This window comes from Eretmochelys imbricata, chromosome 15, assembly GCF_965152235.1.
Source record: "Eretmochelys imbricata isolate rEreImb1 chromosome 15, rEreImb1.hap1, whole genome shotgun sequence".
Taxonomy (NCBI): Eukaryota; Metazoa; Chordata; order Testudines; family Cheloniidae; genus Eretmochelys; species Eretmochelys imbricata.
The window spans coordinates 14,672,179-14,698,823 of record NC_135586.1 but is presented as its reverse complement, the minus strand read 5'-3'; the positions used below and the strand labels follow the sequence as shown (position 1 = coordinate 14,698,823).

Sequence of the window (26,645 nt, the reverse complement as noted above, 5' to 3'; positions counted from 1 at the left end):
TAAAAGTGTGCAATGATTAAATAGGTACACCTGGAGCAATTCACATGTTGTAACAGCTGCTACCATGTCTTCAGAAGGACCTCCTGTATGATGTAGGATATGTATGCATAGTCTCCTACTATGACCTAATGTAGCTGAATCAATGTGTTCCATACATGCGATGCATAATTACCTTTTACAAAAGCTCTGGGTGGTCAAAAGATGTTGTACTTCTTTTTGCTAATCTTAATTTATTCTTCAGAGGTGCAAGGGACATTTATTATATTACGTTTCTTGTGAATTATTGCTCTGGCCTTTGCAGCAAGGGACTAAGATTCCCTGAAGCATTATTTAGTTTCGTGCTGTTATGGCCTAGAAATAGGCTGTCAGTCAGATGGGATTCTTGATTTGAATCTAGTGATTAGTACTTACACCTTGCATGTATGCCTTGCTTTTAAATTCTAACCTTGGAGCAAGTGTTCAGTTTCCCATTGGCTCAGTACCTTCTTAGAAAGGAAACATTTCAGTCTGGGCAACCAATGCATTCTGTCTAAGTCTTGGTTTGATGTTCTTGAACACAGTATATAGCACTGTAAATTGGAAAGGGTGCGTGTAAAAATGAAGAGAGTTTTAAGTCAACCTAAGTGCAGAAACATAAGTTGCAATGCAAACAAATTCTCTTGTAATTTTGGGAGGTATTTTCTTTAATTCTATACCAGTTTTTTACCAATAAGTTGTGTAATTGGAAAAACTGTCTCATAATACTGTAAACAGTACATATTGATGCGTGGAGCTGAGATTGTCCAAACGTTTTGATTCTAGAGGATTGTAGATGTTTGTAACTCTTTCCTCCCTTTTTGGGTTCAGAAGTGCCACATTTGATTTCAGCCCAGAAACAAATTTTCTTTAGAAAAATAGAATTAAGATACCCTAGCATGTTTGAGAATGCCTAGTGGAAGGAAGTGCCCTTTTTCCCATTTAAAAAACTATATATACAGTATTTAGTACCTTTATTTTGAACACTTGCTCTGGCATTTCAATGGTATTTACCAGAAACTTGGAATTTGGCATGGCTTTAACTGCTAGGTCACAGATGTATCTCCTAATGGTTTAGTGGAAATTTGGTTGCGGTTTGTCAATATTGTAAGGGTTTAAAAACATCCACTTCTTTGACCATTCACTGATTGTATTTTTATCAGTGTTATGTCCACCCTGAACAGAAGTATGAATGTAAAGAAACTTCTTATGGAATCTTGCCACATTCTATACGGTGATTGAAGGCACATAGGTGAAGGAGTTAAGACCCCCTCTGGAGGATGGAATTCCGTCAGTGCAGGAATGGATTATGTGCAGTAATGTGCTAAGCATGGGCACGCATCAAAAAGGGAAGATACAAATATTTCAAAGCTTTCATTTGGACACTATTGTCCCAACTGCATAGTGAATCAAGCAGTTCTGTGGGGAAAAAAATGTGATCTTATCATTAAACTTCTGAAATGTCGGAAAACAAGGGTTCAGAGCTAAGACTGCACAGGAACCTTGTTTTGGGCATTTCTTGAGTACTGAATGCTTCACTTTGTAGTCTGTGTTCCTTTAATATAATTACTTTGTATGGAATCAAATCATACTACAGTTCCTGCTTTTTCAGTTGGAAGCATTTTGTTATGTGGCATTGGTAGTGTGCTTGGCATTTGGAGAAAATATTCATTGATACGTTCAGCTGATTATTTTAAACTTACTTTAAAAAAAATTCTGTACTTAGGGCTTGGCTACACATGCGAGTTAGTGCGCATGAAAGCAGCTCCGGGCGCCCTAGCTCACTCCCCGACCACCCTGGCAAGGCACCTAGAGTGCTCTGACTCCACGGCTACAGCGCTGCTGGTACTCCACCTCAGCGAGAAGATTAATGCTTGTTGCGCCTTGGCTGAAACGCTCGGGCGTCAGTGTGGACGAGGTGTTGCATTACTGCGCTCTGATCAGCCTCCGAAACGTCCCATAATCCCCTTAAGTCAAGTGGCCACTCTTCTCATTGTTTTGGAATCACTGCAGGAATGTGGATATGCCCTTTGAAAGCTCCGTTTCTGACAGCCGGCTGCTTATCTGCTCCGAGACAAAGCAACCATTACTGTGGAATCCTGTGTGTGAGAGAGAGAGGGGCGGAGGGTAGGAGGTCTGCTGCTGTATGAACTTATGAGACAGCATGCTGACATGCTCTCGGCCCCCCCAAAAACCCACTCTCCCCCCCCATACACACAACGCACTCCGTGTCACACTCCATCCCACCCCCCATTTGAAAAGCACATTGCAGTCACTTGCATGCTGGGATAGCTGCCCACAATGCACCGTTTCCAATGCCGCTGCAAATGTGGCCATGCCTGTGTGCTTGAGGCTGTCAGTGTGGACAGATTGCAGCGCTTTCCCTACTGTGCTCTCTGAAGGCTGGTTTAACTCAAAGCGCTCTACATCTGCAAGTGTAGCCATGCCCTTGGACCTCTAAAATGTAGACACATTTGTGATAAAAATAGTCTAATGAGGGAGGTACTGACACTGGGAAGATAGGTATGGCATGTAATTAGCAATCATTTACCTTTCTTGCTTGAATGTGTAGAATATAGAGCAAATGAATAATCAAGGCACCATTATATAAATCTAATTATTTAGTGTATTTATGATCCATTTAAGGCTGTAATTCATTGAGTGTTTCTGTTGACCTCATAAACTACTTGAGCATTGCTTAAGTAGTTTAATGCCACTAATGACAATATCCTTTTATCTTGGCCTCTTGAGTATAGGATTATTTGTGCATAAAATAGTAATGTTTTGGGTATTTGCTGTTAGTATTGCCCTTTTGCTCCTTCTACTCCTGTCATTGCACCCGTTTTTGCCTCTACAACTGGTCCCATGCAGTGTCCTATAATCCTATTCTGTTGATTCTGCAAGTCAGATAGAGATTTCTCTTGTTACAATGCTGTAGAATATCTTAATTTACAACCTGTATGTGTGGTTTGCATTTAAACAAACAAAATTTACTCAAGAACTATTTATTTTATAAATAAAAAAACTGATGTGATAAAGTGCAAATTAAATTCTGCCACAAGTGCAGATTAAGAGTGATAGAAACTTGTGGCTGGCTAGAATGTAAAGGGTTTATTTTTTAAAATTTAATTTCTGCAGCATTTCCATCCACAAAATTACCGTAGTCTCCAATGCAATGCCACATTTGCAGTGGCAACAAGATATTTCTGACATCAGCACTATAATGATAAAATGTTAGTAACTTAGTGAAGTGTGGACATAATACCATAAACATATTAATAGGAATAGTTGGAAGTTTCAGCCCTACTGCTTATATGAACTGGATTTTTCAAATGTGGCCATTGTGATTTTTAATCTCAAAAACCTTCTGGTTATCTAAACTTCACCTTTCCTCCCAGCTCCTCCTTTTTCCTCTCTCTTTTTTCGAGACAAATTGGTACTTGCTATAGTTATATTCTGAAAAACTTAGTTTTCATTCTCACTTTTCTCAGTATTTGCATTATTTCTTATGGTGTTGGAAGTGGTTCATGCATTGTTTTTGGATTGTTGGAGATGTTCACACTGAATAAAATTCTGTAAATGGGTCAGAAGTGTCTTGCCTAGTTGTACCATATGTTGTTGGCAGTTGTAGTCTAGCAGGTCTGTCTGAGTTCTTAGCTATTTTGTGACCTGAGTGTGCGTTCTGCGTAGGTGGTGTGTTAAGAAGAGGATATGCCTATTTTTATTTTCGAGCTCTAATGTGAACCTTCCTGTGCTCTGTAAGGTAAAGTGATGCTTATAAAGAAGCCATTAAACTTTGGTATGTTGTAAGAATTTATGCTCAAGGTATCTAAAGTAAGTCTACCTTGATTTGTGTTTAGTTTGGCAGTATACATTTCAGTAAGAAAACAACAAAAATAATATTAAACCTTATTTAATTTATTTAATTTAAAAACAAACTTTATTAAGATGGAGCTCAGGTTGAGAATACATGTTAACTGAAGGTTAAAAAAATGAGGATTTTGTATCTTAAAGTCACATAAAAAGCCCTTGTAAATCCACATCTTTCAGAGTTAAGATAGGGTTTTTTACTCTGTTTGGTTTTTGGGGTGTTTTGTGCCTAAAATTGTGAAAGTATGGAAATGCAGCTGTTCTCCAACCTAGATAAACGGAGAGAACTCTAGTTCACTAATGGGAAAACAGAAAGGTTAAGTTGTTTATAACACAGGAGATTCAGGGGCATATAGTCACCTTCCTTAAGAGATTTGAATTGCAGTGACAGATGGACTTCTGGTGATATGAAGGTGCGTCCACTGAGGTTAATGACATCTTGCAGTCAGGTGAACAGCTCTAAACTCAGCTTTTAGACCGAGTCATTTGTATTGATCTCTTTGCAAAATATTTCAAGGAAAATGGAAAGAGCAGCAGAATTCTTATGCTGTGGTAGTTGATAGAAGGGAATGGTTAGAGCTTTGGAAGTCTTAATTTCTATAATTTTTTTTAAGGGCAGCAAAACCATGATATGAAATAGTGTAAATATGCCCATATAGTTAGTTTCATTTAAAGGCTGTACTTGTGTAGAAATTCCACACAGTGTATCTTAATAAATTTTGAAGATAAGACAATCATGGATATGAAAGCTAGTTCGCAATGAGTCCATGTGTTCAAAAGAACTGCAAATTAGATAGGCAATTGTAAATGAATAGGTCCTGTTGTACATATGGTTTGATAATAGTAATTCAGAATTTGTAGTATCTCTGTAGGTATAACTAGCTTTTTTAAAAAATTACCATAATAAGCTCTTTATTAATCATCACTGGTTCTAAAAACCAAATAAGTATTCCCAAAAGTGGTAATGCAAAAACTGAACAAACCTTAGGATAATATTCATTCATAGGTAGCGACTAGAAAGGCCCTCTTAATCTGTACTTGGTATTGGAAACATTCCGATAGACTGGGATCTGTGGGTTTTAATTTTTTTAACTGTTTTTCAAAGCACCAACTATTTGGGAATACCTGTAAGGAATGGAAATAAGGATGTACTCTGTGATCTCACTTGGGTGGGTGGGTGGGGGGAATAATCTCTCAATTTCAGGTGATGCTTTTGTTTTGATATCAGCATATTTTCATAAATCAACGTACAGAAAGTTGGGGAATTGCTTTAATCAGTTTGCATGTCCTTCCTAGAATGAAGAAAAGTACTGATCTCTGAGAATACTGAAATTAAAAATGTAGGGTTAGAACTTCAGTTCGTTTAAATTAGAGAGCTAAGTTGATTTCATTGGTGCTATCTATGCCTGCATGGGCCAGCTGAGGATCTGGCCTGTAAATTTTACATGTGGCTTTAAAATGTTGACAGCTTCACTATAAGGCTCTTGCTATAAAGCTATCTGATAAAGTGCTTCCTCAAGTGGTAGTCTGGGCAAAGAAAGTCCTATTAATCTTCCCCTTTAAAACAGGGAGACAGTATGAATTAGAGATCTTATTGACGGGCCAGGTTGCTAAAATAATGTCTGTAGTGTGCATAGTGGTGGGCAATTAGTTTTCCATGTAGCCTTATTCAGGATGGAATATTTCTCTTTAGGGGGAAAAAACCTTTGTTTGTGTTTCCGTAGAGCTCCGCTGTACCCCAGGGCAGTTTGCATGTCGCAGTGGTACCATCCAGTGCATCCCTTTGAACTGGCAGTGTGATGGATGGCCCACCTGTGAGGACGAGAGTGATGAAGTTGACTGTCCAGGTAAGTAGTACCAAAAAGAATGCTGTTCTCTGAACTATTACTTCGTGTGGTAGTGTTATGCTTCAGGTTTGTTTTTTATAAAATGATGGTTCGCAATTCCAGGTTCAAACGGATGTCCCTATGGGAGGACACTAATACATTTGGTAGAAGATGTTCCTTTATAATAAATCTTGACTCAGCTTTGCTTTTCAGCTTATAGATTAACATCACAAGCAATTTTTCCTTGATTAGGTTACACCTCCATTCTTGCAGTCATGTGTATGTGTTCTAAATGTGAAATGAGTTGCTAGACTGTTTTAATGCTTAAGGGACAGGAAAAACTACCTTTACAATGGAATCAAACTGACACCCTTATCTGCAGTTGAATTCTAAACTTGTCTCTTGCCCTTAGAAAGGTACCACACAGAAGCTGGATGGAGGTACATTGTTGAACAGTGTAGGGGAGGTTGCCCTGTTGCTGCCTATGCTGTGCTGTTCACTTTCATAAACAGAACACGTCAGTCCAGGAAGCAGTCAAATCGGCATTTTTGCCCTCAAACTTGCATAGGGTCATTTTTCAAGAGCTGATCACCAATCAGCTCCATTATTCTAAGTGGGAGCAGCTGTGCATGGGTCTCTAAATATTTGGCCTCAGTTGTGATCAAACACTCTTGGAAATCTGGCCAATACAATTTAAGATAATTTAAAAACGGGAGGAAATGCCCAAGACTTTCTTTTGGGATAGTGAAATTGAAATCTGGAAATGACAACTAGAATTAAATTACAGTATGGGTTAGATTTTAAGTCGGGGTCTTTAGAGAGACCCAAATTACACTGAAGTATTGCAGTTTTTGAGTTCATTCTCTGTTTGAACTAATGAATCAGAACTGCTATAGCAGTCCAGAGGCTGAAAATTACTGTATAAATTACGTGACCAACAAAGATTAATGAGAGGTGATGAGATTCTTGCCTCGTTGTGAATGCACACTCTGACTTTGGTGTATTTCCCTTTCCAAAGGTCAATGAAAGGCCATTATAAGCTAAATCATATTGCCTGCCTGTTTCTTTTAGGGCCTGGTTCTATTCATGTCAGCAGTAAAACTCCCATTCACCCCAAGAGGAGTTGAATCGTGCGTGATATGGGACTTTCCCAATAAATTCAGTATGTTCCGAGGTTAGCTATTGTCCCACAAGGAACGATTTCCTTTTGCTAGCAGCAGTTCCAATCTTTTTTTCAAAACCCATTTTATCAATAAATGGTTAATGGCTATTAACCAATCAGGATAAGTGAGCTGTGATATTTTGTCTTTCAAAAGCCAATGTTAAGTTGAATAGCCTTTTTGTCTCATAACATCTCATTTTGCTTCCATCTTTCCTCCCTAAAATACAGATTTATTTTTAAGATAGAATTCTTTTCAATTCCAAACTTTAGTTTTAAGCTCTGGTATGTAGAAATGCTTACTTTTCTTCTCTACTCTTGCATAAATATTAGTGGAATCTTTGCATGTGTGTGTGTCCTCTATCCATGGCTCTAATAGGATAAAGCCCTTTGGCTGCTGGTTCTGTCTGCATACTAGAAATTATTGGGAGGATTTACATAGCACGTGCTTACAACTCCTTTCTGCTGTAGTCTTGGAGTCACATGAAATCATTCTTTTTTGTTCCTTATCAGGAGTAATAGATGCTGAAACAATATTTGCTGTAAAATTTCTAGTAAATAAGGTCATATCTATTAAGGCCTTTACCACTTTGGTGATTTTCAAGTAGTAATTTCTTAATTTTTAATACTAGTCTCTACTTTTAGCTACTTGCAGTTTAAACTTTGATGTAAATGATAAGAATCTAAGAATGCCAATACATATTCAGAGGTAGCAGTATTTGTGCTTTTCCACCCTCACCCTCTGTAATTGAACCAATAGGAGATGAGAACTTTGATACTCTTCTTACTCCTCCTTGGATTCCCCAATTTCTTCTTTGCCACTAAAAGAGCTCAACTGTGTGGATCAACTTTTTTCAGTAATGAGAATAATGGGAGTGGACAGATAAACAGCCAGAATTGTGCAGAACCTCTTCAGTTCATTCTTCTTATACTTCATGAACAGATTTTATTTTGTTTATCATGTTACATAGACAGGGAGTGGATATCCTAAATTTACCATTAACTCTTTTTTCCTAATCTTCTCAACAGCAGTCGTTTCAAGCAAGTATAGTCGACAATCATCTCCGTCTCTCTGCTTTCAAAAGCACCTATCACTGGAGTAAGCAGTGCAGAGTTAGCAGTCCATGTGCTTCTTACAATTAAACTCTTGTGATCAGACACAGCCCTTTTGTATAACTTCATCTTCGCTCTGAACTAATTGCCCTACAATAAGGTATTTTCCAAGGGCCCTGAGTCAGGAGACCTCAATGTTTCAAGATGCTCTCCGACAGAACTTTTTTGTTTCATTCCTGGGTTTGCAGTCCAACTCGTAACAAGGTGTCTGGGCTGAACCTGGTAATCTAGGAGCAACATATTTGAGAGGAAACGATGTGTTGGTCTCATCCAACATCCACTCATTTAATTACTTTTTGTAACATGACCGTTTGTGAGTCCATAGGAGGAACTATGTGGTCCTGCACTCCTTCCCACCCACCCCTCATCACACAAAAACTCCTAGATACAATCAGCCAAAGACTTGGCCGGCATTAAATCTTTATAAACTTAATCATGTAGCAGTAGTCTGATTGCTGTGAACTCAAGCCTTTTGAAATTATTATTCTGACTTCGTTTTCATGGAAGCTTAAAATACTCGTGTACTACATGTGACCTGAATTAGTTGTCCCATGTTGTTAAGTAATGTTAGCCAATAGGAATTTGTTTGCATAATGTCTGGGCTAAACTTAATGAATGCCCTTTGCCCAATGAAAGTAGAAAACTGGTAAAAGACCACTTACAACTGGAAGTATTTTAAAAAAAAAATTGGTGGTTTCATTTTAGGCCCAAAAGGCAGTTAATCTTGAGAGGATCTAGTTCCCCTAACACCTCCACTATAAATGAGAATTGGAAACTTTAATATCCAGTAGGTTATTCTGTGCAGTTAAAACTGTTTTGTGGGACAAAACAGCTGTAGAGTGTGTGTGTGTGTGTGCTTTAAAAACAACAATAGCGCCTGCATTTCCCAGTGGATGAGCTCATTAGCAGCTCATGTATGGAAACCAGCAACCTTTTATGGAAATTTCATACAGAAATCTACATTAAAAGAATGTTTAGGTCACAAAGTCTAGCACTCAAATTAGGAAATGCCAGAATGTAGGTTGCCTTTTATGTATGCACTGAGATAGTTAGTTAATTACATGACGACTATTTTTTTCCCCCCAGGAAGTCGGTCTCATTCAGCGCATCAGAGGGGGAGGGCGTTTGCAGAATGAGCAGCTATTAAATAGCTTCGTCCTCATTGTTCAGTGTGTGGTCTGAGGCCTACTTTATTGCACACTGTTCAAATCCTGCTCTGAACATATTAGTAATTTCCTCAAGGGCTGCTCTGTAGTACTTGTCACTATAATATTGGAGTGCTTCACAAAAGTTAGTTTTTTATTTTCACTACAGTCCTGTGAGATGTTATAATCCAATACCCATTTCAGCTGGAAAACGGAGGTTCACAGATTCAAGTCAAGTGCCCACTAATTTTGGGTGCCCAATTGGAGATGACTAAAGGTTGTCTTTTCAGAGTGCCTAGTGTTATATAGCACTTAATATGTTCAAAATACAGCTCTCACTGACTTCAGTTACAGCTGGGGGTGTTCGGCACTTCTGCAAACTGGACACCAGGAGGATCTCATGTCAGGCACCTAGAAAATGAGGAACACACAATTTGTGACCACGTGTGAAATGTTTGGTTTAGGTTGTTTTCCTAGGACCATACAGAAACTCTGTGGCACAGTCAGGGATAAAGTCCAATTTTCCAGGGCAGCATTCAAATGTGAGACCATCCTTTGTTTTCCTGCCGACCCTACCTTATGACACACCTACTGACATCTGCAACAAATGAGGTCGGGCTCTTTGTGACAATAGCATCCTTAACACACAACCATAATTCATCCCAGACCAGGTCCATTCTTTGGGCTGAATGAGGTAGGGGTCATGTGGAAAACAGTCTGTCGTAATGTATGTATCCAAAGGGCTGAATTAAGGTTGCGCTGGCAGCCTTAATTCTGGCATCCCTTAACTTCCTCGTGTTTGACTTTGCAGCCTTAAAATTCTTTTAATGTAGATTTTAAGTTAATCGTGAGGTTTCTAAAAATGTAAACACAAAGAAAGCCCCTCTTTTGGACCCATACTGATCCCCATGTGGTTGGTTTATCAGTAGGATAGGAACCTTTTAGACCAGGGGTTCTCAAACTTTTTTTTTGCTGGGACCGCCCTTTGAAAATATTTCAGGTTCCCCTCTTCTCTCCCCCAAGTGATAGCAAATTACTATACACACCCTTGCTTCTGTGCTGCTGGCGGTGGTGGCGCTGCCTTCAGAGCCGCTATACCCCCTCTTCTTCTCCCTCTTGCAATATTTTTTTGTGATCTCACAATCTCTCTATAATAGCCTTGCCAATCTCCTTTTGGGTTGGGTCCCCCAGTTTAAGAAACGCTGTTTTAGACAGACAGCACAGGTCTCTGCCGCTTGAGCTGAGAGTCCTCCTCTCGGTTAATCTTTTACTGCTATGTGGATCAGCTACTAGAAAGAGATGAGATGTGCTTTGAGGTTCCAGGAGGTTCCACAGATGTGCTTTGAGGTTCCAGGAGGTTCCAGGAGATGTGCAGGAGGTTCCACAGATATCTGCTGACAGAGAATTGTTTACTCTGGAATCTTGGTTTTCATTCCAGGATTTGTTTTGGTGGGAGGGGAGTTGTCTAGGGAGCAAAGACTCTTCTACCAGTATACTCTTCAGCCTGTTTTGTGACAATCCTGTGTCCCTCATTCTGGCCCCCTGCATGTCCTCATCCAATCTCCGTGTGTTCCCACCCCATCTCCTTGACCCTCCTCCCATTCTGGCTCTTGTCCCCTCTACATTAGTTGGGTTGCATTCTCTCCTCTACACTGCCAAGGCACCAGCCAGGGGAGCATTGAGAGCACAGGAAACAGTCTCCTTGCTCTGTTTGGATGTCCAGCACGCTGCAGCTGACAACAGCAATTGCAGTGGAAGTCCTGCTCAGTGCATGCAATTCTGGGCTGGAGGATGTTCGGTACAGGCATAATCTTTAAATGATTTAGCTGCCAAACTCTAACAAGTAGAGACTAAGCATGTTCAAACTGCTATGATTTTTCAAAGGCTTATAAGTTGGATTGTTTTCACAGGAACAACAGAAGGCACATCTTTGAGTGCTTTGATGGGATCATCTGGTGGATCCTGTGTGGTTTTTAAGCCTCCAGATTCGAGGCACCATCATTGTCTTGGGGCTTCTAAGCACACTCTCAGGGCACTGTCTCTCAAGCAGCCTGTCCTGACAACTGTGAACCGTGTTTTATCATCTGTCTGTGTCTTGTTTGGGAATTTCCACTCTCCAAACAGCTTCCTGCAGCTTCAGAAAGTGGCTTCTCCTACCTCCGGCTAACCCATTGTCCCAAGGTGCTTCAACTGAATTAGTCATTGAGTTCTAATAGCATGGTCTTGGGGGAAAGGGGCGGAATGTGCTTAAAGTTTTGTCTTGTCAACAATGGTGGATGCACACAGTGTTACGAATTATACCTAATTGGTCACGCACACAAAACCCCAAACCAAAATGGAGTCACATATGCTAACTTTTCCTTAACAACAGAAAGAGGCATTCTTTGATACAGCAGTTTCGTAAGTTGAACAGGCAGATTTTCCAAATCGCCGCAACATCTGTGACAAAGGTCTTTCTGCCAAATTTCATGGAGGCACTTAGTTTCCCAGCTCAACGAAAGTAAGAATTTTTTAGCATGGGCAAAACTACATTTTTCATTAATCTCTTTGCGGGGAAACAATTGAACTGTTTTTTTATTCGGGCTTTCCACAACCAGTTCAGCCTGAGACAGACACCTGGCTTGGTAAAGTCCATCCTGAACGGCTAAAGTTTGGTCAAGTTGTCAGCAGCTGAAAACAGGCTCTCATAATGGGAAGCATTAGACAGCCTTAACTTAAGCAGGCACTAGCAGGTTGGTCTAGAATACAGCTAGAGTGAATACTTGTTCATATTCTTGTGTTTTCCTGTGGCTAATCCAGTTTCGTTCATGGTTTTTATCCATCTGTAAATGAACTGGAGACTGTTAGCGTTGTGGGGAGCAATGAGTTTCTCGGGCGAAATGAAATCTCACTTCATGAACCTTTGTTTGAACCTGTCTCTCTCTTTTTTTTTTTTAGAATGACCGGCACAGCGTTTAGTACCTGCTAGTGCTGCTTGTTGGCTTTATTAGCTGTCATTGGAGGAATGTAGATCTCGATTGTCTCAGTCTATTAAAGCCGCTGCTGATATTGCTTTCCATTCTAATCTTAGTGAGTGGCACAGATATACTTTAGCAGAAACAATGGTATGCCCTTTCCTAGGGCTTTTCATGGGCTTTAATACTACTTAATGCCTTGTTTCCTGCTGAAGCCCTCAAGTGGCTAGATTGTGGTACAGTAGTTTGACATTTTGGCACTGGTTGGGTATATTAAGAATTGTTCTTAATGTCATTCACTTTTTTTCTCCACATTCAAAAATCATTAACGTTTTTATGAAGGAATCAATAACCAAAAAGTATAGACAATCTTCCTGTGGCGTATTGGTACAGCACAAAGACAAGTTGTCAAAGCAGGGACACCATTGTCACTAGTACATATTCATGGGATTGACAGCTCTTTCTCATTGCAGGGAGGTGGTACTCAAAAGACTTTGTACCCTCTCAACTTTGTTTCAGCCAGAGACAGGAAATTCTGTTCAGACAGTAGTATCTCCATATCTGGAAGTCTCCAATTTATTGTTTAGCAATTGATGATCATGAGTTAATAGAACAATTTACTTCTGGTGTTTACTTCGTTCCTCTTAGACTTTAAGGCCAGAAGGAACCACTAGATGACCTAGTCTTATCTCTTTTATATCACAAGTTACAAACACCACCTGCACACTAAACCCAACAAATTAAATTAGACCAAGGTATTACAGCTCTCAGGAGACTAGACTGTGTGTCACAGGCAAAAAAACAGGAGGGACCAAAGTGTACCAATGCCCAAGGCCCCTGCAATGGCAGGAAATTGAGATGTATCCAGATTAACCTAATTCCGTACTGCAGACGAAGGCGAAAATCCCATAAAGTCACTGCCAATCTGACCTGGGGGTGTGGGGAGACTCTTTCCTGACCCCATGTACGTTTATCAATTAGACCTTGAGCATGTGAGGAAAAATCCAGTTAGCCAAGCACCAGGTCACCTTGATCATGAACAGGTTTGGATTAGGACATCATTGTGTAAGCACACGGTAAGAGACAGTATTACATTATGTAATTATTACATTGTGTAAGCACACGGTAAGAGACAGTACCTGTCCCAAAGAGTTTACCTAAATAGACAAAACAGTTCAAGAGTTGGAGAAAGGAAGTAGTATCCCCATTTTTTCAGAGATAGGGAACTGAGACAGAGGAGAAAGTGATTGCCCTGATGTGATTCAGGCTGTCGTGGGTTTTGAACCCTGATTTCCTGAGACTACTACCTTGAGACCATCTTTCTTGCAAAAAATTATAGGAAGTGTTTGTTTTTGGTGTATGTGTATTATCTAGAGACTTGCATCTGTTTGCAGAAAAATATTCTGCAATATAGAACTGTGATAAAAATCTATTTTTTATCACCAAACACAACATACCAGCAAAATAGACTGAGATGACTAGTATTATATGCATACTCTCACCATCCTGTTGTGGGGACCTAAAACTGTTGAGATAGGACCACTCGATCACCTATCTCTGGCATGCCAGGAAGATCCCATCAGTTTTGGGCCTAGGTTAGTCCCTTTTATACAGGATGCAAGGCTGTTATGCATATTCATGAGGGTGTTCAGATTTCCATATTTATATTTAAACTTCCTCACCCTAACAGTGTTGGAGTATCCTTTCCTAATATTCTACCTACTAATTTACCTCAACTAAATTAGCATATAATGTCAATTGATTACCATGGCATTCTTGTGGTTGAACATCAGCAGAAGTTCAACATCTTAAAATATCCCAAAGTAGCATAGGCTGGTATTTTGTTTAGGCTTACTTGCTTATTACACCATTCTATTTTGTGACATAGGGTCACTCCTGATTAGTTCCTCATGCAGAGACTTTTAGGCCTTTGGCCTCTGTTAATTCACCATGGCTGTTGTCTTACAGACTTGAGGCCTGTAGGCTTTTGTGCTACTGCCTTAATTCATACCTGACATGTACCGAAAGGCTATAGTCCCTCCTCCTCTTCTGGGGATCCCCAAAATCAAAATATCCCAATTAAGTGTCTGTCTTCGCAGGCTCAGTTCTCTTGCTGTGTTGATACAGGGCCAGTTCAGTCCCAGGCTCGATAGCTTCCTGGCCTATCCCCAGCCCTCAGTCTGTTTATCCTGTTTGAAGCAGGGCACACTTCAACAATATTGAGCCTGGGAAGGGCAAAGTGTTTTTTTCACTCTCCATAGGTTTACTTTAGTGGTCCTTTTTCCCATACCGAGTTAACAGAGTCCTTACCCTGATGAATGCAGGGTTAAAGTGAGGACTTCCTCACTTTGTCTGGAAGCCCCCAACTGAAGCCTCTCACTAATTGGTTCCAACGTTGGGCCTTCAGTCCATGCCAGTGGTATTGTGTATACTGCCTCAGGCCTCTTGCTTTACCCTTCTATTGGCTTGTCTAAAGGAGAACGTTTTACTGGTGTAACTTGAATTGACTTTTAAGCTGATATGGTTAAACCAGTTCAAAAGGCTATGTATATATACTCTCTAGTTTTGTGGTAAGAATGGCTTATTTTGACTCAGTTAAATCTTCTGAACAGACTTTAAGCTGTGGGCATCTCCTGTTCCCTGTAGACTTCCCTTCCAGCCCCTCTTGGGTAAAGGCCTCAATGGCTCCCTTGACTGGTGGCCATTTTCCAGGTCTTGCTTCTACCTCCTGGACTCCCTAACTGAGCGATACCCTCCTTATGTAGTCCTGATAGTCACCTGGCTCCTCCTGGGAACTACATCTCCCTGTATGCCCATTCTTAAAGTGCTGAGCCCCAGTGACACGCAGACAGCAGTGTGCTGCTTTGTAAAAGTATGAAACATTTTCATTACAGAATGTATGAGCTGATATTTATCTCAAGAAATTAGACCTTCATCTGCCTTGGGAGTAAGTGGAAAAGTGTTAGCCTGTTTGGCGATTTCTTCAACAGCCGTCTTAATTTTGTCTAGTAGTTTTGAAAAAGCTTTTGAAAATGTATGCAACAGAGGAAGCTCTCTAATAACCACGCTCATGTAACTGACAAACTGAGCAGCTGGAGCGTGGACTGTTGTATGCAAAGAAGAATAGATAAAAAACTCTGCATGTCAAGGTCTGTGCAGAACTGCATTTGTTGAAATCCTGTCACAAATATTTAGCTGAATCAGCAAGACTCATGTAAAAGTTTGGCTCTTTTCAGTTGTAGGTGTTTCATATTGGCATTTTCTGTATAGTTTCTGTGTCTTCTTACAGGTAACTACAGTACAACTGAAGTACATAATTACTATTGTCATTTTTTTTATTTTGTCTGTCTTGAGTTCAAACCTGGAGAGACATTCATGAAAGAGTTAGCCTTTGGCTAAATGAAAAACTGCCTTGCATGTATGTTTCTTTTCTCTTTAGGCTTGACAGGGGACCAACGATCTTATCATGGGAAAGAAAATGTGGACTCCAGGCACAATCGAGGAAGAGGGGGAGAGACAACCCGCTTTCACACTGTCAATGTGGCACAACCTGTTCGGTTTAGCAGTAAGTTGCAGACTGGGGAACCTGGTTCAAATTCCTAGAAGTTAGTTCACAAACCTAGGTCATCTCCTCTCAAGGCAAAGACTTAATACTTCAGTATGCAGGATTTTAAAAAAATATTTAAAGTAGTGGTTCCAGAGCTATTAGACCGTAAAATGTCCAAGGACTCTTAACTTTTTTTAAAGTTGTCATTAAATTGCATGCTTTTCTTGAACTAAAGTGCCCTGAAGAGCACACATTCCAGAGATCTTAATAGTTGTATACCCCCCCTTTTGATAAGCTTGTTTGTAACACTGGCATATATAACATGGTAATCATGAATTGTTTTAAAGCAATTCTAGTGACATGGTTGACTGAGAATGGAACCCTAAAATACATCTTTGTCCTTGTGTTTTATTGTTGCTAATATATTAATATAGAATAGTACTTCATAATAGTGGGTTTGTGGGGGAAAAAAAAGTGTGTTAAATTATGGGCTTTAATTTTTCTGGGCTGCATTGTCAGTTAGAAGTACGGGCCTTCAGCAGGTGTGAAAATCTGGTCTTATTTCCCTTGAGAGACTAGTTTCAGCACAGAAGCATTCTTTTTAAACCAATGCCCCAGTGTTACAAAGTGTTACTTATGCATGTGCTTTGAGTAAAGAACATGAGTAGTCCAACTGGCTCATTAAAGGTAAGTTCAGGTGCTCACATTTATAAGTGGGGAATAAAACCTTGCTTATTTGAGCATTGCTCTAGAAAAATAGCAGGATAAAAATTAGACCTAAGTGATTCAAGTTTGATTCTTTAAATTTTCAACAGTGAGTTCCTAGGGAAATAATTTAACTTAAGAAAACTCTGAACTATAATAGCAGTTTGTCTGATAGTATGAGTGTTAGACTTCAAGGAAAAATGTTCTTAGGAAATAAAGCATTTGGAAATTTGCCATCTCTTATCCCTCTAAAGAAAAAAAAACAACAAAACCTCAGAAGTCAGTTACCTAAACTTGCTGATAACCTGTCCTTGCTCAGCTGTCGTGAATATATGCCAACCTTGGCACAGGTGCTCTTCACTTAACCTTGATGATAACTAGGCTGAGGTACTTGCCAGTCAGAAAATGACCCAGTCTTGGTAAATGGGAATACTGTATAAAACTTTTTGCATGGTTGTTTTAGCCTAGGTCTTTAATCCCTAGCATTCTTATTGTGACAGAGACTGAACTAAAAGCAGATACATAGGAGCTGAACATCCAAATAAATAAGGCTTAAGACTTCCTTTATTGGAAACAAGATGCAGAAAAATATTGCTTTGCCATTTAATATGCTATTTAAAATAAAATCCCTTTTGACTAGAGTAGAGAACTCTCCTATCCTATGCTGAAATGACTAGTGTTAAACTTCTTAAATGCTGCTTTCTGGGGGGTTAATGCAATTTCTGGCTAGCAGTTAAGTAGAGTTGAAGATCTAGATCCCAGCAGGAGAACTAGTCTGTAAGGCGTGTGGTGGTGACTTTACACAGAATGCATTTTCTGTAGAATGAGGAATCTCATTGATAAATGGTTAAGGGGATGGGTTGAAAGTGGTGGTGAAATTTTTCAACCATTCTTTCATTGTTCTGATTGGTCTTTATTTTTTTATAGTATTGCTATAAACAGAAGCTGTGTCACAGAGGCAGACAGCTAACACAAGCCAAAATTAAAATTAACATTTCACTAAGACTAAAGAAAAGCAAACAGGTTTTTAAAATATATTTATAAAATTTTGTTATGGACTGATAGACTTAACTAGTTTTGGTAAATTGTTGATCTTTGAAATTATTTAGTTCTTTTATAACAAGTTGGTATGGAAGTAGTTCTGGTGGCTATAACTTAATATGCCATGTAATCCAGTGTGTTGGCTGACCATTCTGTCTGTTCTTACACAACTCACACCACTGTGGTAGCACTTATTTGCAGTTACATTTCAGAGATAATTAATCAAGGAAACCTTATTTTATAAAAAGGCCCAAGAGCTGTAGTTCAAGAAGTAAGTGGTAACTATGTTAACCCACTGGATAAAACTTTTCCTCTCTTCCCTGAAAGCACTCATTAAAATTAAATCAGGCAGAAGAGGGGTACTGAGATTTGAAGATTTAAACCTGATTTATCAGGTCATGGATTCAGTTATGCTATACTACCTATGTCTGTTTCAATGAACTCCCCTAAATTTGATTCCTCAAATCCTGGTTACTTCATTTTCATATTTGGGTCAGTCATATGAGATTGCATGCAACTTGTATTTATTATTTCGTTCAAAGCATATGAACTATTACAGATTAGTCAGGTTTTTATTTGTTTAAGATATTAAGTAATTCTAAAAACATTGGTTGGAAGATCACAAAAGGACTTTAAAGCCGTAAAAGCCTTAATAATTCTCTAGCATGTGAAAAATGAATATTCCACTTTGTTGAGTTTTAGCAAGTGTAGAAAGAACTTGGGTATGGTAATTAGTTGTATTATTTCACTGCTTTATGATAGAGATCACTGTGATTCCAAAGAAAGTTCTGAGGTCCTTTTGGTTATGAACAGAGACCAGATAAATTCTCCAGCAAGAGTTAAATAACGAGTGAGGTTACTGTGTCCTGGCAAGTGCTGCAGAATTAATGTTGCCTTGCTTCCAGTCCGTACCAAATGCAACAGCTAAGATAATCTTTCTTCTTGTTAACTCCGATTGTGCTGTCTCTCTCTAAGTCTCTCCACTGGATGCTCATCCATTCCAGTAGTGCCAGCCTTTAATGCCCTTGGTCCATTTCTTCCACAAACATTTCCATGCTTTCTTCTGCACTTCACCTTACTTATAAATTGCCCTCCCTGAACTAATCCATAAGACCTTCTTCACATCCTTGGTAAAAACTCACTTCTGCTGTGAAGTCTACAAGAAATGTAATTGGTTACTAATGGCTGTGTTTAGTGACAATAGGGGAACATGGATACTATTTACTTAACATTGTTGTAATAAAAGAAGGAAAAACCTTTGGAAGCATCAAGTTGTGCATGTTGCTAACTTGTGTAACTGCATGATCATATCATTCTCTTCCTCCTGCTCCCCACTTTTTTCTTCCTACTCTTTGTTACGCTTCTTGCTGCTTGTTTCAAATTGGACTGTAAGATCTTCAGGGCAGTGACGGAGTGTGTGATCTTGTCTTTTATGTTTGGTGTCTTGCATGGTAGAGCCTATAACCTGATCAGGGCCTTTGAGTGCTACCACAGTGCTAGTGAAAAGTAAATCCATGTTTGAAATCCCAGAAAGACAAGTTTTGTCAAGAAACTTTTTCATCCGGAAACGTCACCATACTCTTTAATGCACGTCATCTCATAGTTGTGGGATGGATTTTAGTGTGTGTGTGTGTGTGTGTGTGTGTGTGTGTGTGTGTGTGTATTTAGTGTTCTGAAAATATTTATAATATATACTAACTTATTTAATTAGTAGGTATGTGTTGTCTCAAGTTAAGATCCTAATTTGGGGGGATGCTTTTCCCTTCTATTCTCCATGTTTCCTAGGAAAGTGCCCAACAGGATGGCATCACTATGAGGGCACAGCCAGTTGTTACAGGGTGTATTTAAATGGGGAGAACTACTGGGATGCTGTGCAGACATGTCAGAGGGTAAATGGATCCCTGGCCACTTTCACCACAGATCAGGAGCTCAGGTTCATCCTGGCACAGGAGTGGGACCTAGAAGAGAAAGCCTTTGGAAGAAAGGACCAACGTAGGTGAGTCAGAAGGAAAAATAACCATTCCATATTGCATGAAAATTATTTCTACATGAATTAACAAGTAACTGCTAACGTTGTGCAAATTGGGTAGTTCGGTTTGCGTAGAATTTAATGATAAAAATGGATTTAAATTAAATAACTGTTGGCTTTGACTGCTAAGCCACTGCCAATTGTCATCAGTTTTCTGTTTTAACCAGCATTAATGAATAAACTGCAAACTTCGTATGATTGCTTGCAGTCAAATAAATGTTTTTTTCCAGTCGCAATGTCTTTGCATCGCTGAACAGAAAACAACAACTGTAGCAAGAATGAAATATTTTAGTGCGGTGTGCATTATGCTGAAGTTTTTCAGTGGAGTACTGGGAGAGTTCTAGTTTTCTGTAAACATTTAAACTGAATGTTCAAGTTTATTGGCAGTAAAAGACCAATAATACTGACAGCATTGCTATCGTGAGATAGGAGTGAAAGGGCCATTCTGAGAGAAGTCTCTGAACATCTGCTCTAGTTTAGTTTGCAGGGAGGATGTTCTATCTGAGAGAGGACTACTCCCCAAAACATAGAATTACCATTATTTTATCTATGGTCTTTCATCAGGTCTCTGCTGTGCTGTCCTGTCACCGGTACTATTACTCTTTTGTTACTATTGCTACTTCCTGTTCTAATTCAGCATCAGACAAGAAATGCATTTGACAGATAATTTAAAGAACATGCGTATTTTAGGTCAATTTAATTTAATTTAGCTCAATTTAAAAGTGGAAAAATAGGAAATTTAGTAGTAAGGTTCTGTATTACTTGTTCTCCTTTTTATGGTAGTATTGTTCCCCTCTTGCTTTTTGGAATAGTTTAAAAATGCCTATTTTTTTTAACTATCTAGGTTCTGGGTTGGATATCAGTATGTCATAACCAACCGAAATCGTTCTCTAGAAGGTCACTGGGAGGTGGCTTATAAAGGTAAGTTTCTGACTTCCATGCAGCTTGCTTAAAAATAAAGCTAGTTAAACATACACTCAAAACCGCTATCCTCAAGCATGAATGTAATCTATAAAGATAGTTTCTTTCAAGGGGGAGAGAAGCTGCAGTAATTCAAAGGAAGAACTGCTTCACAACATCAGATGGAATGCCTATGGTAACTACCTTTTTAGTTTAGGCTTTAGAAATTTCCTGGTACAAAATGACTGCAAAATATAATAGAATGGAAGATTTCTATCCTATGTGGGGGTTTCCTTTGAGAAAGATGGGCACTAAATTTGGCTGAATTTTGTAGTTCCATGTACTGGCAGTTAATCTTATTTACAGAATCTGCATAAAAAAATTATAGTCTGTGGGAAACCACTTTGTAGAATAAGTAGGTTTAGCTGTGATGAGATAAGTTTGTAGTTTCAGTGTAAAAAGAGTAAAGAACACTGAAATGCGAAGGTCGCCTTATCTCTCGTTTTGTAATCTGGCCACATTTTTGGAAGAGCCACTCAATTCTCCAGACACCTGTGAAAGTGTCTCTACCTCTTTTATTGCTCAGATGTTAATCAGAAGCTGTTCGCAGCAGGCACAGTGTTAACAAAAAGAAGTAAACAACTGAATAGCTTATTAGCCCAGGAAATTCCACAATTAAGCTTTGAGCAATCTCAGTTTTAAATCTGCAGTGTAACCAAAGTGAATGCTACATAAAAGTAATCTACAACTTAATTTTTATGGAGGTGTGGGAAACTAACAGGTATCACAAATAGGTAGGTATTGAAATAGGTGTCTGTGCCAGAGTGAGTGACAAAATTGTCTCACATTGGTATTTTGAAGTGGGTCTAGTTTGTACAGGCCAGAATTTTCCATATGGCAGATACCATTTGGTTCCTCTGATACAGAGTTCGTTGAAATAGTTTTCGCTGAGTTTTGGAGAGTTATCACCTGTTTCTTCTTCTTCTAGTTTAATTTTCAAATTGTTTGTTTGAAATGGAGATTGAAATATGATTGATTTCATTTATACCTTCTCCAGAACAAAGATAAAGCACATTGACTCATGGGTAGGAGGAAGCTTACACCTACATTATACTATTTATACCCAAACAGAAAGCTTCATTCTGCAAGGTGGTCAATTTACAGCTCTAATAGCTGTAAATGTCCTTAAAACTTTTTTTTAAAATGTAAAAGAAAACTCTTCTGAAATGCTGATGTACAGTGTTAGCTTGAGAAGCATTGATCTAGACATCTGGTGTGGATGACCGGCTTTTTTTTTCCAATGTGCGTGTAGACTGGCAGCCAATGGCTCGTGGACTGGCACCGGTCTGTAGACCACCACTTTGAGTAGCACTGGTCTAGATTATAAATAGTTTGTCTCCCTTAGTTCATCCAACTGAACGAAATGCTTTGCCAGTGCAAGACTGCCAAGCTGATTCACTTTCAAAAACAGCTGTACTCTGAAAAGTGAATGTAGGACTTTTTGGTTCTGTTTTTTAAACTACCCTGGATGTTTGTTGCAGTAATGTTCAGATCAAATATGTCCACTGCCCCAGTACAGCAAAGCATTTCAGCATGAGTAGTTCCATTAAAGTCAATGAGCCTACTCGTTTGTGTAGAATTAAGCACGTGCTTAAATGCTCTGCTGGACTGGTGCCTTGACATGGGGGAAAAACGAGCTTTCTGATGTGCAGTGCTGCAATCTGTCTTATTTCCTTCTCAGGCATCACTTTTGGCAATAGAGGATGTGCAGGGTAAATTCTGCCCTCATACCTGGGTAACTCCATTGTGTGTGAACCGATTGTACATAAATGTAACTTAGAGCAGAATTTGACCAAACAGCACTTGGTCATCAGTTAAGTTGATGTGCAAGAAGTCGTAGCAATGGGGTAGCCACTGACGCATCCCCAGTATACAGAACATCCCCTCAGTTATCCCTCCCCCTGCCAGCATGACCTTGCACAGTGCATGCAAGGGCATGCTACACTGAGGATGCCTTTTTACAGAATTTGCCACCTCACTTCCTCTGATGTGACCATGCATTTGACGTCACACCTTTTGAAAGTAAGGTGGTGCGTTCTGCAAAATGGCATCCTCTGTGCATGATACCCTATAGAACCACACCCAGTTAGTTTTATGATAGAACTGGGCAGGGGACAAACCATACAAAATCAGGACAGTTCAGCTTAAAACCAGGCGAATAGCCTGCCCAAGTAACATCCAGCTCAACTGTTCCATAGTAACTTTGGCTTTACAGTGCCATCAAGAATCAAGGTACTTAAACTTTTTTTTGCCACAAAAGGGAGCAAATCTGAACTTTTCATAGAGCACTTCTGTTGAGCCAGGAGGTGCCACTTTCACAGTTGCTTTAGAAGAATAGAGCAGCACTGCAGTATTTCTTCGGGGGGGAGGGGACGGGAAATTGCAAACTCTTTATATTAAATTCATGGCTCTTGGTGGACAAAAAGTACCATAAATGATCAGTTAACCTATAACACCCAGGAAAAATACAGATCTCTATTTCTCTTGAAGGGAAATGTCATTGCTCTTTACTGGGAAGCTGACTGCACTACCATCTGCTGGTGAAACTATTTAGAGCAGTTATAACTTTAACTATTAAATGGTACACATTATGAAAAAATAATGTTACAGTTCTGACTTTTCATTTGTCAGATGGTGGCATCAATTCATGTTTTCTTGATGCCATAGAACCTTGCTTTAAGATAGTCTATTAAAAGTAGACTATGGGGAAAAGTTTCAAAAGTGCCTAAGTCCCATTTTCAAAAGTCCTCCTTCAGCTACTTTTGAAAATTTTGCTCAATGACAATTCTGTATAGTTTGGTGGACGGACTCTCTTCTTAGGAGTTTCATAAAAGAAATCATTCCCATCAGGTCAAACGCTACTTCAGCAGGCTGTTGTATCAGAGGATCATTTTATCATTTAACCATATGGTGTATGGGAGTCAGGGCATTAAGACCAACACTTTCAAGCCTGGGTACCTAATGTTGGGCTCTTAAATCCATATGCACTGGTCTAATTTTTTTCACAGCTGCTGACCCTGGAAGTCAATGGAAGGGTCCAAGTGCCCCTCAACTTTGAATATCAGGCCACTTATGCTTGGTTGTCTAAATATTAATTTAGACGCCTTAACTTTAGGCACCTAAGTTTGAAATCGTTGACTCTATTACAAAACACACACTTGGTGCCTCTAATCTCCAGCTACATTATCTGTATCACTTTCACTTGTCGTTAGAATTTATAAATTAGAGAAGTGCCAATATGGAACATTCATGTTGTTTGAATTGTCATGAATCGTATTTAATCAGTGTGTTCTATATTTGTTATACTGAATCTCTCCAGGGATAAGCAGATTAGTGATGTAGTATTGCTCATAGCAAATCTGAGTTTAACAGACAAAGGTGATTTATATTAGTATTAGGGCTGTCAAGCGATTAAAAAATATTAATCATGATTAATTACAATGTTAATAATGGAATACCATTTATTTAAATATTTTTGGACATTTTCTACATTTTTCAAATACATCGGACCCTTGCTAGAATGCGCATCTATATAGCGTGAATTCACATATAATGCGGTCGCGGCCATGGATCCCAAATTTAATTACTTTAATTGCAATTCATTTTAACGCGGTCCCCGCTATAACGCGGTACCGCGCCTGGATCCCAAATCCCGCGTTCTAGCGAGGGTCCGGTGCATATTTATTTCAGTTACAACACAGAATACAAAGTTTACAGTGCTCACTTTATATTTATTTTGATTACAAGTATTTGCACTGTAAAAAAAAAAAAGTATTTTTCAATTCCCCTAATACAAGTAGTATAGCGCAATCTCTTTATCATGAAAGTTGAACTTCACAAGTGTAGAATTATATAAAAAAAAAAAACCAAAAAACAAACTGCATTCAAAAATAAAACAAAGTAAAATTTTAGCACCTGCAAGCCCCCTCAGTCTGTCGTCTTGTTTAGCCAATTGCTCGGACAAACAAGATTTTACGTTTGCAGGAGATAATGCTGCCTGCTTCTTGTTTACAATGTCACCTGAAAGTGAGAGCGTGCATTCGCATGGCACTGTTGTAGCTGGCGTCGCCAGATGTGCTAAAAATTCGTGTCCCTTCATGCTTCAAACACCAGTCCAGGGGATATGCGTCCATGCTGATGGCGGGTTCTGCTCGATAAAAATCCAAAGAAGTGTGGGCTGATACATGTTCATTTTCATTATCTGAGTTGGATGCCACCAGCAGAAGGTTGGTTTTCTTGGTGGTTTAGGTTTTCTAGTTTCCGCATCAGTGTTGCTCTTTTCAGACTTCTGAAAGCATGCTGCACACCTCTTCCCTCTCAGATTTTTGGAAGGCACTTCAGATTCTTAAACCTTAGGTCAAGTGCTGTAGTGACCTATCTTTAGAAATTTCACATTGGTACCTTCTTTGCGTTTTGTCAAATCTGCAGTGAAAGTGTTCTTAAAATGAATAGCATGTGTTGGGTCATCATCCGAGACGGCTATAACATGAAATATATGGCAGAATGCGAGTAAAACAGAGCAGAGGACATACAATTCTCTCCCCAAGGAGTTTAGTCAAAATTAAATTAAAGCATTTTTTTAACAAGAGTCATCAGCATGGAAGCATGTCCTCTGGAATGGTAGCCGAAGCGTGAAGGGGCATACGAATGTTTAGCATATCTGGCACGTAAATACCTTGCAATACTGGCTACAAAAATGCCATGCAAATGCCTGTTCTCACTTTCTGACGACATTGTAAATAAGTGGGCAGCATTATCTTCTGTAAATGTAAACAAACTTGTTTGTCTTAGCGATTGGCTGAACAAGAAGTAGGACTGAGTGGACTTGTAGGCTCTGAAGTTTTACATTGTTTTGTTTTTGAGTGCAGTTATGTAACACACAAATCTACATTTTAAAGTTGCACTTTCACGACAGATTACACTATAGTACTTGTATCAATCAGGTGAATTGAAAAATACTATTTCTTTCATTTTTACAGTGCAAGTATTTGTAATCAAAAATAATATACACTTTGATTTCAGTTACAACTCAGAATACAATACATATGAAAATGGGGGGAAAAACATCCGAAATATTTAATAAATTTCAATTGGTATTCTATTGTTTAATAGTGCTATTAAAACTGCAATTAATCATGATTAATTATTTGGAGTTAATCGTGTGAGTTAACTGCGATTAATTGACAGCCCTAATTAGTATAATATTTAAACTGTTTGCACCCACAGCAATTTTTTCATAGTTTTTGAAAGGGATTAGTATAGATGGGTAAGCATAATCCCCATTGTACAGGTAGGGTAGGTGAGGCACAAAGACCTTGAATTATGTGCATGATGTCTCTTGCAGTCAGTGGCGTTGAGAAATAGTTCAGGAATGCTTACTCCAAGTGCTCAATCCACTAATCCACAACTGCCCCTCATGTCCAAAGAAATACACAAATGTGGGAAAATGAGATTACCTTGTGACAACATTAGCATGAAAAACATAAAGTTAGATCCTCAGGCCTGGCTTGGAGCCCATTACAGTTGTGGGGAGTGGGAGAAATAAAGATGCTGGTCAGTGACTCTAGAGGGCCATTACAGCACTGAGGGATCAGCCCAAACATGGCCAAGAAACCACAATAGTGCCATTTCCCTAGCTACATTCTGGGCAGCTTAAGAGCTGTCAGATCTCTCACTTGGGATTCTTCCATGATAATGGAATCCTCAGATAACCAAACCAGCATTGCAGGATGGGCTGGAGCAAAGCAGCTGCAGTGGGATCAGGATCTGTCCATCTTCAGAATAAGATTACAAGAGTCTATAAAATGACATTTTGGCACCTTAAACATGTAGCTACAGCAGCCTTTCCTCTTCACAAACACGTTTTATCTTGGGATACAGCAATTTTGTCTTCCTGTTCCTCCCAACTCCCTTCCACCTCAAGGAGCATTGCTAAAATTAAAGGATAGTTGCCTTGTACTAGAAGTTGGCTGTGCATGGAGTAAATGAAAAGCTCTCTAGAGTGTCTGAAGCTTCCTAAACCTGCAGGCTGATCACACCAATAATAAATTCTCACCCTAGGTTCCTCAGAAGTATTCTTGCCTCCGGATCCTATCTTTGGTACGGCTATGTCTGAAAATGAAAATGTTCTTTGTGCCCAGCTTCAGTGTTTCCATTTACCCACCCTTCGGCACCATGGTTTACACAGCTGGTACGCTGAAAACTGCTATGAGAAGTCTTCGTTCCTCTGCAAAAGGAGTAAGTTGTAATACAATGCGGATAATCGAATAAAAACGTTAGTG

General features: G+C 39.2%; 1 protein-coding gene across 4 annotated transcripts in view; it reads left to right on the top strand.

The window, feature by feature from the left end:
• Positions 1-26,645, top strand: part of DGCR2 (DiGeorge syndrome critical region gene 2) — a 66,212-nt gene that overhangs the window by 21,032 nt on the left and 18,535 nt on the right. For 2 of the 4 annotated variants that reach the window (XM_077834830.1, XM_077834828.1), the window contains 5 exons: positions 5,610-5,732; positions 15,522-15,647; positions 19,161-19,371; positions 20,249-20,325; positions 26,425-26,601. In XM_077834830.1, the coding sequence (XP_077690956.1) occupies positions 5,610-5,732; positions 15,522-15,647; positions 19,161-19,371; positions 20,249-20,325; positions 26,425-26,601 (714 nt within the window). Of the gene's footprint in view, positions 1-5,609; positions 5,733-15,521; positions 15,650-19,153; positions 19,372-20,248; positions 20,326-26,424; positions 26,602-26,645 lie in introns of all 4 variants that reach the window. The other 2 variants (XM_077834829.1, XM_077834827.1) reach the window with 1 other exon arrangement.